Source organism: Gekko japonicus, unplaced genomic scaffold (assembly GCF_001447785.1).
Source record: "Gekko japonicus isolate JY-2015 unplaced genomic scaffold, Gekko_japonicus_V1.1 scaffold258, whole genome shotgun sequence".
Classification (NCBI taxonomy): Eukaryota; Metazoa; Chordata; class Lepidosauria; order Squamata; family Gekkonidae; genus Gekko; species Gekko japonicus.
In genome coordinates this window covers 447,757-463,646 of record NW_015164190.1, presented here as the reverse complement: position 1 = coordinate 463,646, position 15,890 = coordinate 447,757, and the positions used below count along the sequence as shown (strand labels likewise).

The 15,890-nt window shown below is 41.6% G+C and overlaps 1 protein-coding gene across 1 annotated transcript; it reads right to left on the bottom strand.

Moving 5' to 3' along the window:
- Window positions 1–451: 451 nt before the first annotated feature.
- LOC107107921 (chromosome unknown open reading frame, human C1orf228) lies at window positions 452–14,545 on the bottom strand. The gene is made up of 11 exons (XM_015408287.1): window positions 14,340–14,545; window positions 13,858–13,926; window positions 13,231–13,397; window positions 11,389–11,585; window positions 9,846–9,930; window positions 8,530–8,652; window positions 7,985–8,057; window positions 3,214–3,343; window positions 2,523–2,600; window positions 1,227–1,344; window positions 452–607 (listed from the first exon to the last, which is right to left on the bottom strand). Exons 1-11 carry the CDS (start codon window positions 14,543–14,545, stop codon window positions 549–551), a joined length of 1,305 nt encoding a protein of 434 aa, XP_015263773.1. The 3' UTR covers window positions 452–548.
- Between the last annotated feature and the right edge of the window lie 1,345 nt (window positions 14,546–15,890).

Below are 15,890 nucleotides of genomic sequence, written 5' to 3'. Positions count from 1 at the left end.
CTGAAGGTTGTGGGTTTTGCCTGCTATACAGCTACTTTCCTCAAAGAACAATCTTCCCCTATCCACTCTCCCATTTTCCTTCCTCAGCATTTGTAATACTGGGGTGGGGTGGGGCTTAAAAATGCAAGACCCTTGCAGCCATTAATTTTAGTCAAATATCAGGTTCGGTGGGGCAGTTAAAACTTCTGTTTATTATATTCCACAGTACCTGGAATAAAATGTCTTTGTTGTAGGAAATCAGCCATTGTTCTGGGAGTCTCAGTGGATGGTGCCACTTTTAAAGGTATGATGCCAGAAAGCTTCATCCAGTTAATATATTTTTATTGATAACCAAAACAAGAACTCTTATGGATTTTCAAGTTATTCGAGGGGAAGGAAGCTAGTAAAGTCACCTCCCATATAGTCAAATGTAGTCTGCAGTTGCAGAAGTCCATCTCTTTCTTGAGTGGGAAGAAGAACCTGACAAATGGGCAAAGACTAGAAGAGACATGAAAAACCGGATGAAGAAAACAGACAAGGGAGCCCAATTGCTTGAGGAGGGTCAGGAATTAAGGAGACTCAGTTCTGTCTTCAGTCTGCAATTCCACTTCAGTGTTAGATTCTTCTGCTAGAAAAAAATAAAAGGAGAGCTGTGAATTCAAGAAATGCATACAAATCCATAGCTTCAGCAGCAGGTGCCCTAGATGGTGGTCATATGCGCAGACATGAAAGTGTTGTATTTGGCAAAGTTCAGATCCCTGTACTTAGCCTTAAAGAACTGCAGTATTGAGAGAATAAAGTAAAATAAGAATTGCAAAGCACTCTGTGCACTGGTACTTGATGTGGAAACTATAGCTCTGTTTTCAAAAAGATGACCACAGATTAGCTTCTCTCAAGAGCCATGGCTAGTTAGTAACCTATGGTGGCCTACTCTAGGCTGAAGCTGTCACCCTTCCTGCTCTGAAATGGTTTGAAGTTTTGTTGTTTAGTTGGAATTTACTTTAACATATTCTATATATTTGCAGTAAAATGAACGTAACAGCAGATGTCTTCCTTTCTAGTGGACCTGGTTGACTTAAACTGAATGGATTCTTTTAACAGATTAGACCTAGATCACCCCTTTCCGTTATTTTCCCAGAAAAGTGCTGTACGAAAGGACTCCACATTTCTCATGTCCAGATTTTTTAGCATCATGTAGATATCTAAAGAGTCTGAGGCTGGTTTGTTCATAGCTGTAATCAGCACACCTTGTGGGAGCTCCGTGTTTGCAATATCAAGTAGATCTCCTGGCATGTTAATAATATTGGTGATCAAGATATCTGCCTGCACAGCATCCATGTTCAGGTACAAGTTTGTTGGATCTTTCTAGAGAGAGAAAGAAATAACGGTTTAGTTGAAATGCAGTGAGCTTTCAAGAAGGGGAGATTCTTGACACCTTTTTTGATCCAGTCTGTTGGAATACTTTTTAGTTTCAAATCCTAGAGCTACTATACACAGGAAAATAAAAACAGAAGTGAATCAATGGCTCATACTAATGGCTTTAGCACAATGTGAAGGCCTACTCTGTAGCAGTGAGCTTCCTCCCTGTTCCAGGGGCCTTTGGATTTTTCTTGTTGCGTTTAAAACACCATATTATTTATTTAGGTACTTGTACCCACTTTTCTCCCCAGTAGGGACTCAAAGTGGCTTACATCATCACCCCTCCTGCAATTCATCCTCAAACACCCAGTGCATTGAGGTAGGTTAGACTGAGAGTGACTGGCCCAAGGTCAACATCTGTGGCAGAGTAGCTTTTGTGAGCTGGAGCCCAGTTCTTCAGATGCTGAGTGGAGTCTCATTATTCAATCATTTTATTTAAGAATAATTTAAAAAAAAACACAGCTGGGTCATGAAATGTAGAAAGGGTGAACATAATTAGGTAACATTTTCCTATCAATCAAGGGTAATCTCTTCTACAGATACTTAAATTCTGTGGATTGGGGCCACACTGACAGAAAACAGTTCTTCAAAGCTGGGGTGACCCCCCAGGTTTATGGGAAAATCTGAAAACCTAAAAAAACATATTGATCGAGTTTAAATTCCCCCCCAAATAAACAGCATTGCCTGCACACTTGTGGACAATGCACCTACCTTCTGTGTTATATGTCCCCTAGCAGAGGTCCAGAGCTGCTCTTGGATTGGCCCCAACCCTGGCCACACTAGCGGCCAAGAGCCATGCTAGCCCCAGGTCTGGTGATGGGGGTGGCAGTGGAAGGGAGCTGTGTTTGGGCTCAGGAGGCAAGTGGGAGGTACAGGATTTCTCCCTTGAGTCCCGTAGTCCACCACTTGTTTAAATCTAATCAGGAAAAAAAAGGTTGTACTAAGCTAGTTAACATTGTAATGGGTGGGGACTCAGGAGTCATGATTCCAATAAGATTAAAATCCTAATAACTGAAAAACTTTACTCTGATTTGAATTGTTGCTCTTGAAAAATAAAACCTATCTTTTGTATCTCAGAATAACATGTAAGGCAAGTGTAGGACAGAGGACAAGATAGCACATACCATGAACAGCTGGAACAACTTATCTCCCATGGCATGCCGAACTGTTTCTTCCACCAGTAGGAACATCTTGACAAAATGCTGCAGTGAAACATTACAGTGAATCTACAGGGAAAAAAGTTGTGGTCCTTGCATGTCACTAAGGGAGTAAGGAACCAAAAGTCATCAATCTGTCTACCTGCTCAGATTCTCTTCATCTTATGTTCTCTTCATCTACCACAGCCTTCAAGGGAGATTACAACTAGGGTCATACTTGAGCCATTCCTGTCTCAATCACTGTTTTACAACAAACAGATGGCCACTTGAAGAACAACAGTTACAGAAAAGCAAACTGTTTTTTAAGTGAGAAGCTCCATAGTGATGAAGACTAGGTTATCTAGGTATGTACTGTTGGCCTAATAACAGAGACAATTTCTGCTCCCTCTGACATATTGTACACCCCCAAGGCATACTTATAAAAATTCAGCACTACCTTATTATTTCCTCCTTAGCCTACCCTTGCTTCCCAGCTATGTGCTCTAGTCCACTCTGAATCTACTTCCTTCTGTCTTTACCCTCCAAATTTTGCTAGTCACATCCAGTAAAATTCACCCACAGCTGCAACCTTGTAACGATGGGCAGGGGGTGGGGGAGCTTGTAGTCACTGGAAGTAGGTCCACACAGACTTTCTTATCCCCCCCCCCAAGCCAATTACCTCTAGTGTGATGCTGGCTTGTCTCTGGCAGTTGGTGTGGTCCTTGTTGCCCATGGCACACATGAGGCCATGTACCACATTCAGGTAGATCAGCTCTTCAGCCACTCTGTTGGAGTCTTGGGCTAGAATTCTGCATGATGAGAATGAGGCAAGAAGGAAGTTCCAGGGCAAAAGTAACATCCCAAGAACTTGTAAGACAGGTAATTTTAGGTCAAGATAGGTAGCTGTGTTAGTCTGTCTGTAGCAGCAGCGCCTCAAAGCAGAGGTGTCGAAGTCATTTGTCACAAGGGCCAGATCTGACCTAAATGTCACTTTGTTGGTCCGGGCCATGTGTGCCATAAAATGTAATGCCAGCTACTGGAGATATTAACTGTATAAAGGACAGCAGCTGGTAAGCTCCAAGCTGGTGTATCCTCACTGTAAGGCCTCATGGGCTGGAAGGGGAGTGCAAAGGAAAACCCATATGAGTGGACTGGAGAGCCAGTAATGCAGCCCTGGGCAGACGCTCCCATGCTGCTTGACTACTGCAGATGAGGTTGTTTTGCCATGCTGAAGCCGCAATCGGAGTGGCTCCGTCCACTCCCCCCCCCCGGGCAGTCTCCTGTTCCCTCCCTTGCACTAGTTGCTTGTGGCCCGCATAAGAGTCCTGGATGGGCTGTTTCCGGCCCCCGGGCCTTATGATTGATACCCCTGCCTTAAAGACTAACAAAACACCTTAAAGACCACCACAGATTTTGTTAGTTTTTAAGGTGCTACTGGTTTCTTGCTCTTTTCTACAGGTAATTTTAGGGTTGTAGTCTTTAACAGCTAACAGGCAGTCATCAGTAGATGCAGCCATCTGTTACACTGTTAAAAAATTTCTGCATCCATTGTAGCTGTTAAAAGGACAGAACCTCAGAAAACGGGATAGCCAGGGATAGCCCAAGCCAAAGAGGTTTCTACCAGGAATAGCAAAATTGTTACCTGTCCACTATGTAAATGTCTTGGGGAGAAAACTACTGATTGCATTTTTAGGCTGCAGCACAGAGGCAGCTTAGCAATTCATTGGCTATGTGATCAAGAATTTTTTGATCTTCACCAGCTGCCTCAAGTGCTGTAATGGAGAAAGGAAGAAGTGACAGGCAGTTGGAATTTGTAAAGAATCTTGGTCAAAGCTTAAATCATTTACTGTGTTTTCAGCATATCGTAAGGGGAGAGGCAAAATTTTAATCTGCCATGGGCAGTGAAAAAATGGACCAGCTCTGAAGGTGGCAACCCTAAACTGGCTAGGAAAGACCAACTGATCATCATGTTACCTCAAAGCTGCATGACACAATGATGCAGATAAAGAGGAGTGGTAACAGTTTGAATGTGTCAAAGCAGGTAACAAATAATACTTCAGTGGTAACTTTGAGGAGCAAACAGAACTTGAAGCTGGGAACAAGCATCTTATTTTATTTCTAGGCGTCCCCCCCCCCCAGTGCCCATTCAGAGGCCCTAGAAACTAGCATATATTCTGCTAGCCTATCATCTAGATTGGCACATCCAGTAATAAGTGTCACAGGTTCAAACACTAGAAAGCTGGCATTTGGCACATCAGTCTCAGCCTGACCTTCCTAAGAGGACTAGAATGAGACTAAAATACTACTCTGAGGACCTGGATGATTAAAAATCTAACAAACTTGAGAAAAATGTCTTTATCATATTTTATTGGCTAATCCTCTGTGATATCCTGTCAATAGGAAGGTTACTGCTTATTAACGTTCACAATTCAGCTGCCAAAATTAATGTTTGACTGTTCCCCTCTGAACAACAGTGAAAGGAGTGTATGCAATTTGCTCCTGTCTAGACTTTCACCTGGTTGGAGTTTCACGCATTTATTTATTTATTTATTATTTATATGCCGCCTTTCCAGATATCTGGCTCAAGGCGGCTAACAACATTAAAATGGCATAAACAACCAAGTTAAAACAATTAATAAATACCATACCAGTTAAAACAACACCAGTTGCAATTAACCCAACAGAAATGGCGGTAATCCGAATCCCATCCAACGGTAGGGGTAGCGTCCAGCAGAATCTCAGGCCCGAGGGTGTTCTAAGATTTCAGACCAGATGATGTTCCAGGGCACACTCATCAGTGGCAGCCCCTAATTGAAAGCCTGGTGGAAGAGCTCCGTTTTACAGGCCCTGCGGAACTGTAAAAAGTCCCACAGGGCCCTGATGTTCTCCGGAAGCTCATTCAACCAGGTTGGGGCCGCCACTGAGAAAGCCCTGGTTCTGGTGACCTTCAGCCTGGCTTCTTTCGGACCAGGGAGGGTCAGGCAATGTTGCGACTCTGACCGCAGTGCTCTCTGGGGCACATATGGGGAGAGGCGGTCCCACAAGTAGGCAGGCTCCTGACCATGTAGGGCTTTAAAGGTTAGCACCAGCACCTTAAACCGAATCCGGTATGCTATAGGCAGCCAGTGCGGTGTCTTCAGCACAGGCTGGATGTGGTCCCGTATAGAGAGACCCAACAACAGCCTGGCCGCGGCATTCTGCACTAGCTGCAGCCTCTGGATCTGGGACAAGGGCAGCCCCATGTAGAGAGTGTTGCGGTAGTCTAATCTCGAGGTGACCATTGTGTGAATCACTGTTGCAAGGTCATTGCATTCGAGGAAAGGAACCAGCTACCTGATCAGCCGTAGGTGGTAAAAGGCCGCCTTGGCAGTGGCTGCTACTTGGGCCTCCATTATTAAGGAGGCATCCAGGAGCACTCCCAAGCTCCTCACCCTCGGTGCTGGCACCAATGGTGCCCCACCGAATGCCAGCAATGGGATCCCTATCCCCGCTCCGACTCAAGCACAGGACCTCCGTCTTCATTGGATTCAGTTTCAGTCGGCTCAGTCTAAGCCAGCCCGCCACGTCCTGAAGTGCCAGCTCCAGGTCATCTGGGTCGGAGCCGGACTGCTCGCCCAACAACAGATATAGCTGGGTGTCATCAGTGTACTGGTGACATCCCAGCCCATGCCTCCGGGCAATCTGGGCAAGGGGGCACATATAGATGTTAAACAACATCGGGGATAGTACTGCCCTTGCGGCACCCCACATACCAGTGGGTGCTTCTGGGACATCTCCTCCCCTAGCACCACCCTCTGTCCACGACCCTGGAGAAAAGAGGCAAGTCATTGCAGGGCAAGCTCTTGGATTCCAGTGTTGGCGAGGCGGTGAATCAGTAACTGGTGGTCGACAGTGTCAAACGCCGCCGACAGATCCAACAACACCAGCACTGCCGTACCACCCCGATCCAGATGCCTTCGGAGGTCATCTGTGAGAGCGGCCAGTGTCGTCTCCGTCCCATGACCCGACCGGAAGCCGGACTGGAAAGGGTCCAGCATGGAAGTGTCATCCATAAAGCTCTGCAACTGAACTGCCGCCGCTCTCTCCAGTATTTTGCCCAAATAGGGCAAATTGGAAACCGGCCAATAGTTGGCCAATTTGGCCGGATCCTAGCGCACCAGCAAACAGCCTATCAAGCCTGCTGGAGGTCATGGGGGGATGGGCCTTGGAATTCCTGAGACTAATTATTATTAATTGTCTATTGTAAATATTGTTTTATTGTTATTACTTGGCATTGTGCCCTATTAGCCGCCCTGAGCCTTCGGGGAGGGCGGGATAGAAATATAAATAAATAAATAAATAAATCTCCGGGACTTCAATGTCCAAGCTAACATAGCCGCCCCTGGACAGGCTATGGACCTGGTGGCTTCTGTCGCAGCGCTGGGACTCTCCCAGATTGTATCAGGTCCCACACATCAAGCAGGCCACACACTGGGTTTGGTCTTTGGCATGGGGAGAAATATAGATCTGATTGCCATGGTGAGATCATTCTGCCGTAAAAGCCCGGCTGAGTGTCCCAGCCTCTCCCTGTGTAGGCAGCGAGCTGATTTATGGGTCCAGTTGGTTTCCAGGATGCTCTGCAGGATTCAATGCTTCCTGGAATACCTGTCTCTCTGAAGCCATTGATTGCTCCCCAACACTCTCTTTGGTCCTGCCCCAAACTAGCCCCATGGAGCTTAGGGGGATAAAGTGGGAACTTAGACAGCTAGACAGAGTTTTGCAATGGTCTCATGACGAAGCTGCAAGAACATCCTACAGGTCGTTCATGAAAACCTATGAGATGGTGGTGAAGATTGCTAAAAGGGAATTTTTTACAGTCTCCATCGCATCTGCTAGCTCTCACCCAACACAATTATTTAGGATAATTAGGTCTTTAAGTTCTCTTATGGAGAGAACTCAAAAGGTTAGTGATTCAGCCATTAGCTGTGAGGCTTTTGTGAGCTTTTTTGTGGATAAAGTCTTGTCACTCCAACATGACGTGCCTGCCAATATTGATATAGTATGTGAATTGGAGGCTCCTTGGCTGTCTGTGGATTCAGCGCTTGACAGCTTCAGCCAGCTCTCTTGGGCCAATGCTGACAGGATACTGGGTGCTGTTAAGCCGACCACTTGCCTTCTAGGCCTGTGTCCATCATGGTTGGTGAAAGCCAGTGCTGAAGGAATATAGGGGCCCCTGGTAGATATTATCAATCTGTCCCTTAGTACAGGGGTCTATCTGGGGGGGTTATGGGAAAGGACATAAATTGGTATTTAAATGCCATCTGTATTAGTCTGCAATTTATTATTGTTTTTAATTGTTTTAACTTGGTTATAATTGATTAATATATGTATTTATTGAATTGTTGTTCACCGACCTAAGCCCTGCATGGGGGAGGGTGGTCTATAAGTCAAACAAATAAATAATCTCTTACCCAATGGTTTTGGCTGCAGCAGTTTGCTGAATATATGCTGGCAAGGATTCCATAAGACGCAGTGACCCTGGTTCTATGCAAGAAACAGTTGACAATACAGAAGTAAAAAACTCACACATAACTGCCTTAAGTATTAGCTTTTGATCAGAAACATGGACCAGAGACCAAAGGCAAGATTTGCTTTACAAAAAAATCCCATTCCTTTACTTCTACATTGGACAAGCAACAGTGTCCAGTTATTGCCGGTCAGTGCTTAACCTGCCACTTCAGGCTCAACTAAATATTCTGTGCAAATTTGGAACTTGATAGAGGCGTGCAGATTTGAGAGCAGGGAAAAAGAGTAAACCAGCAATGAAGAGGAACAGTATTTGAGTAAAGATACCAAGGATGCATGATGAGAAACTTCTTTGGATAGGGAAGGCTCCATTCTTTCTGGGATACTCTAGGAATATAATCAAATCATGATGTTCAAAGAAAGAAGTGAATAAGAAAGCAAATAAAACTATTTACATGTAGGTCCAAAAGCTAATGTTTGGAGATTTTACCTTCTAGGATTCTGGCTTGTAGCTTGGCAGTCTCCTGTCTTGATGGCTTTAACAATGAAACCAGTCCTTTCAGCAGTTCTAGCTGCACATCATAGGCCATAAGGTCCCTGATCAGCTGAATTGCTAGGGGGAAGGAAGACTGCAATTTAAGTACCATCTCCTGCTCTAGATTAATGTAGCTAGGAAGTTCTTGTTTGGTCCTTTGCCTCTATTTCTTAGGGACTTTGAAGGCTATAGCACTCCTTGCTCCATAAGGCATTGGTCTACCAGCTTTAGGGGTTCATGGATTACCTTAAGTATTACAAAGGATATAATATTGTCTCACCAGCTGCTAACTCTGGGACAGTAGATAGGATAGGCTACTGGCCTGACATGGTTAGAACTTGACTGCCTTGAGGTTATTGAGGCTGCAAGTCCTGAGAACACTTTCCTGGGACTAAGTCCAATAGAATAAAATTCTCTGATGCTCTTCCCCAGAATCTTATTAATTGTAAGTTGTCTACTAGAATTGCAAAGACATTAAAATTTCCCAGACAAAGTTAGCTTGCAGTCCTATAGACTTGCAGAGAGACGGGAACAAAAACTAGTCTGTAGCTTTCCAAAAAGTGGCCTTAAACCTGCTTGGAAACCTTGCCCCACTTATCTGGATGGCTCAGGGAGCTATATCCTAGAAGTGTGATGATATGAAGCTGCCTTATCCTACTGGTCTATCTAGTTTAATAGTAATCTTCTCTCAATTGACATGGCACTCCATAGTCAAAGGCAAACATGCACATGGGTTCCTAATACCTATTACCTTTAACTGGGATTGAACCTGAGACTTCATGCTGGCAAATCATGTGCTCTGTTAACTGAGCAGCAACCCTTGTACAAATAATGCTACATTTGACAGTGGCACAGGTTCTTTCAGATCACATGTGGTTTCTCAGGGTCATATATATATTATTATGAGGTGTATAAAAATGAACTAAAACAAAGGCTCTTAAACTAGATCTCTGTCAGTAAGCTCTGTCAGTAAGTGGTCTACATGTGAGGGTGGGGGAAGACATTAAAGATAATTTCCCATTTATTTCACATCTATACCATTCAGTTCCTTGTGGACCTGTATAGAATACATTTCCGTATGGTCACCCATATAGTCTCCTGCCTTTATAAGTTTTATACAGTAATAATTCCAGAGGAGTAGCCATCTTAGTCTGTTGTAGCAAAAATAATCAGGAGTCTTGTGGCATCTTAAAGACTAAGAAAATTTTGTTGATTAGATTTCACAACATTTTCTCTCTCAGTTGAACTGGGACTTAGCAGGGGAATCTTACCTTCATATTGTACCTCCAAGTGAACAGATCGAAGCACACCCAGCACAGATTCGACAATACTTGGATGGGCTTGTCCCACAATTGTCTGGTAAAGGATCAAGGAGGCGGCATTATTTCATATTTTGCTACATTCTTTTGGTATGTACAGAACTAGCTTGAAAAATATAGACTAGAGCCAAAAGATCACAAAGATTACCCTGGCTACAAAATCTTCAGAACCAGCATGTTCAGTATGTAACAAACCATATAATTGCCTTAGAGATCAGATTGTGAGTGCATCCTAAACTGAGTTACAGCTTTCCAACTCCATTGACTTAAATGTACTTCAAATTGCATAACACAGAAGGGGGAGGACTGGCAAAATAGTCCCTTCTCTTCTGTGGCCTGCAAGCTGGTGATATGTCAAAGACCACTCAGTGATTTTCATAGCTAAGCAGGTATTTGAACCAGATTTTTCATATCCAAGGCAATGTTTGTGTTAAAGGAGGTGGAAAATCATGCTTGGGGATCAGGATCAGGGTCACTTACAGTGAAGTCCTAAGCACAGGACCCAGGGAGATTTGTCTGTCCCCTTCTATCATCTTTTGCCAGTGGTTGAAGACTTTTCTGTTCTGTTTGGCATTCCCTCTCTAACCTTCCTTCCTGTTTGTTTAATTTTTATATGAATTTTAAAGTTGATTTTAATTATTCTGATTGTGTGCCCCCTTGGGGGCCATATGTTGAATACAATGGCAGCATAATTAAAAAAACCTTCAGTGGACATAAAGTGAAATGCTAATTAGTTGCACCCTTTTAATACATACTACTTCAGTATCAGAATCATAGCAATATTGTCACTGATTATGACTTTAGAAAAAAGCAGTATCTAGGAAGAATATTTTCCTCTCTCTCCCACCCTATATTACAGACGACATGCAATTATTCATCAGGGATTTATGTTTCTGGCCAACCCTAATTCTACAAACAGATTGACTATTGCTATAAACAATTACATTTATGTATGTATGAAATATGCATCCCAAAAGTCACAAATCCCTTTGCTTTGAAAGTCAGAAAAGGGGTAACTGACCTGAGTTTGATAATAGTGATACAGTTGTTATGATTTATACAATGTATCTATAAGAAATCCTTTTAAGATAAATCCTTCCAATGTAATTTTGAATAAGTCCAAGAGCAAGCCTTTAAACCTTTCCAAGAATTTTGCCCCCCTCAATTGAAGGCTTAGTGTAATCTGGAATGTTGCATCTGAAAATATACCATGTTTGAGTTAAGAAGTGTCCATGTTTGAGAACAGTACAACACGAGCCACAATGCAGTTATGGCATGTTCCATTATTCATTCCCGCATTCTGGCAGACCTAGAGGCTTGGGTACATCTGAAACTTATCCCTTGACCATCCATGGTAGTAATTATTGGATGCTTCTCTTGTAAAATGAACTAGCATGGTTTTGTTTAGTAAGAAACAGGAGGTTCCAAAACAAAGACAAATGAGGCTGCATCTCTGTGTTTCATCTCCCGTTTTTTGGGGTTTTTTTTGGCTGACCTGCATTATCCTGAGTGTTTGTAAAGACAGCTGCTGAGCTTTGGGGGAAGTGCACTTTAGAAGAGCAATCAGGCCTTTATACACCTGATTCTGATACTTGGGGTTGCCATGGCCTAAGTTATCCAGAAGAATCTGCACTTGTTCTTGAGTCTCTTCTGATTTAGAAGTGGCCAAAAATTCTGCAATTGATCGCACACCTGTGTAGGAAAAACTTTTTTTAATCACCACCTCTTAATTCATTCAACAATGCAGGAATTTTGATCCAATATTTTACAAATAACCATTTGACACATTAAATATTCTGGGATATGCAGATTTACTGGAAAAGAACATTTTTACAATAGCAAACAGGAGCGTGACAGAGACACTGTTCCATCAAAATTCCCTTGCTGTTCATCTTCCAAGTTACCAGTAGTCTCTCTCACCAATTACAAATGCCATGAAAGTAAGGGAAAGTTCTAAATTTCACAATTCAGTTCAATGATTTGGGATCTATGTGCAGTCATGTATGTGTATAACTGACTGGGAAATCTTTTTGCTCACTGATCTCCTTGAAGCTGCTAGAAATGTAAACATGCCAGTTTCCCCTATCTCCTTTGTCCCATTTCCCCCCCTCCCCGCGCTGCCATCTGATTATCTGATTCTTAAAGTTTCTCAATGGTTTGGGGGTAATGACATAGTACATCAACTGGGGTGGGATATTCCTCCCTGTACACTGCATTGACTTATATTTTTGTAATGCAGAAATCCCGGTGTCTGATAGCATCAAGTTTAATATTAAAAGTCATTGTTAAATGGGGCATTGTACATCACTTGATTGCTTCTACCCTTAGATATCTGGAAAGATTTAAAGTAAAGCACAAGGCAGTCTCCAAGTGAACCCTGCTTACTACATGCTTTTATATGCAGCCATGGATTTTGTAATGGCAGTCCAAAACAGTGAAGATATATCTCAGACTGACTGAAGGATATATATCACATCCTTTATGGTTGCTATTATACTATTGAGTTTATTTGAAAATACTTTTAATCAAATCTCTTTAGTATAAAGGGGCAGGGGAACTATTCTTTTACTTTATTCCATTGTTTTAATTTCATATTTACATTTCACTGGGCTTGCTTTTAATATCCATGCCTAAAGCCGCAATCCATATACATGGGCTATGCATACTTCCTTGGGATTTAGCCCATTTGAATCAGTGGGATTTACTTCTTAGCAAATATGGAGGAGTGGGCTGCACAATATATACTGGGTAATCCTAATCCGACTGTAGTCACACCCAGTTTGTTGCATTCATTAATTAGCAAATTGAGATTTGGTTGTACATCTCCATCTGCATCAAATAGACACATCCAACCAGTTAGTTCAATGATGTTGGATGAACATTGTGATGTATGCATATATCAATCATCTGTCTTATCGTCTGTCTTCTATCTCCAGATGTAAATCTAAATCATCAGTGGCTGTACACGCAGAAGCTTGCTTCCACATGTGAATTTCCCTTGGTTGATTTGGGCTGCTATAAATCCTTTCAAAGAGACAGGGTAACAAAGTATTTTCAGCAGATATCAATGACTAATGTAAGGCAAAACAGTTTTATTCTGCACATTAGATGAAGAAATTTTGGCTCTGCTTTTCCACAGATTTAGTTAATCTTGAATAAATAGAATACTTAGGATAGAATACTTCAACATGCCCCAAAAGAGAAGCCTCATAAAGTAATGTCTGCAACCATTTTAGAAAGGAACTATTCTTCAGCCTACTCTACAGAGATTTGAAAGAATAAACCCCCTGAGGTCATAGAAAACTGCAGTATATCTCTTTTGTCACAATCTGCCTACCATAGCTTTCACAAATAAGCTCTTTGAACTTCCTGCCAGAACTTGCTACTAACTGAAGAAGCTTTATGGATTCCCTTTTGGCCTCCTCCTTCAATTGCTTGAGCCCAAGTATTTCCAGCAGTGTAAGGATGCCACCGACCTCCAAGAATTCAATAAGGTACCGCTGGCTGCAAAGATTTGTAGAACAAATCAAAAAGCTTATTGGAACTTTTATTTCAAGATCACATAACATAACTTTAGGTACTTGTTAACACATGTTAACCACCATTCTCTTCATATGAACTGAAGGAAACTGAGATAGTGGAGATGCCAAGGAAAATTTTTACTCTTCAGTCCTCTTAGCTACAGAGTTTGATTTAAAAAAAAACAAAAACATTTCATGGTAAAATGATTGCATAGTATTTCTTTAGTTTTCTTCAGTTAAAACTCTAACATTCTAGTGGTGCATTCATTTATTCTAGATTGTGTCTAGATAATCACATTCAAGGTACAGCTTCCTATTTTTAACAGTCCTGCTGATAATACAATTATGTTGCCAAAGAACAGTACAAGGTGCTTTTATTCTCTTAGTATGCTAAAAATCTCAGGGTCTACTATCATGGGAGTGATGCAATGAATTTTACTTACCCACTTGCAGCTGATAGGAAGATACCAATGGACTTCAATTGTTGCTCTAAACATGTTCCATACATGTAGCTATTACAAGTTTGTTAAGGCTTTAATGTAAAGGGATTATGTAATGCCAACCCACGCTTACCCCAGCTGTTTGCAGGAACACAGGCTTTCCACGTTTATTTATTTAAAGTATTTCTATGCCTGCCTTTTTCCTGATAGCTCAAGACCCATGTAGAAAACTGGTGTGTCTGATGCAGGTCTTGTGATATATGCTTGTGTACTTTAGATAATGTGGTTCTTGGGAGGACAACGTCTTGTCTATGATTTTGCAAATTCTGCTAATATGGCTGGTGCAGAATTGCCATTGGATTACACTGTTCAAAGTTGTGCTCATTTTGTCAATGTAGACAAGCTCAGTAATGTTCACAGGAAAATGCTTACTCCCATTTCTGCCTCCTCCTCCCTTAAGAACATCTCTTCAAGAAAGTGGATACGTCAGCCTAAGCCAAGCAGTTAACCGGGCCAGGAACAAACTGGCTCCTTGAGAGAATTCTACTTCCAGTTCTGGACCTGTTTTGCCGTGGCTCGTCATGATGAAATTGTCTAAAATACGGTGTCGGGTAAGTTTGTTGGCATTGTCCCACTCCTGCAGGAAACTTATTAATCTGCTGATGGCTGCCTGCTCCTTAATGGAACTCATGACTAGTAGTGCCCTTCTATTGGGGAAAGAGAAAATAAATTTAAGATAAGAGTTTTAAGCTTGTAATTTAGAGAATACCACAGACTTTCTAGTTTGATGCCCTGAATAGCTCAAGAGAGGAAGTCTCCTTTAATAATTACCATACCCAACTCACTCTGGTAAAAATAACTAAGCATTTTTATCTGTGCATGAATAAACAGAATATTTATCATACATTTTTAAAGGACCATTTAATTCCACCCCCAGCACATGCAGTGATTTCTTGTTATACTTTTTCAGTTCCTTCAAGACAGCCTCAAACATGGAGATTTCCCAATTTTGCTAGGCAGTTTATTTCAAACATCAACTATTGTGTTGCATAGCATGGTTTCAGATACCTAGTTCTAATCTATCCTGGAGCAGCTTGCATCTGTTTCTTCTTCTCTCAGTGCCCTTGGAAAAGAGTTTTCTCCATATCTCTTATGGAAATGTTTTAGCTATATACCCATTACGCTATTAAAAATAAGATTAGGATTACACATCATGAATCAAAACTGCATCATATATAAAGATGCAATGTTTGATTCAAGCAGTCATGTATAAAATCTAAAAATGAAACTAAAAAAACTAGCAGCAACAAACAGAAGAATAATGTAAACTCCAGAGTAAAACACATCACTCACACAAAATATGATAAAGACACAAAAAACATTACCAATACAAAGAAATACCTGTATTTGTATTGCAATAAGCTAGACAAACAAAAAAGCACCGAGATCAGGATGGTTTAATAAGATCTGGAAATTTATATACTAAGTACATGTTCAAAGCATGTTGAATTTGGGGGAGGATATGATAGTCTACCTTTTTAATTTATTGGAACTCCAAATTTCAAGATGATTTCCACCCATATGTAATTTTTGGTATGCTGTAATTGATGATGAAGCTAATTTGTAAAATTGATTTGGGCATAAGAGCTTCTTTTTAGGGCAATCACACCATAAATGTTCAAAATGTGCCAATGGGTCATGATGAATTAGATGCAGAGAGATTGGGTTAAAAACAAAACATCTCACAGCAGGCTGAAATAGAAGGTCTTGGGGCTGAGAATTGGAGTTTGAAGATAGAATGATAGTCACACCTGTATATCAACAGCCATGAATTGTTATCCAAATCAGGAAGAATTCAACCATTGTCTTATGTATGTCCTGAAGTGTGGTGATGTCACAGTGTTCCTTACTTTGAGGCCAAGTTATATATTCACAGAGATGAGAGACAATAACTCCTTTACTTTACATATTAGGATCATGTATGATTTTTATAACATAGGTGAAAAAAGTACATATCTAATTCTCAGTGTGGCCAA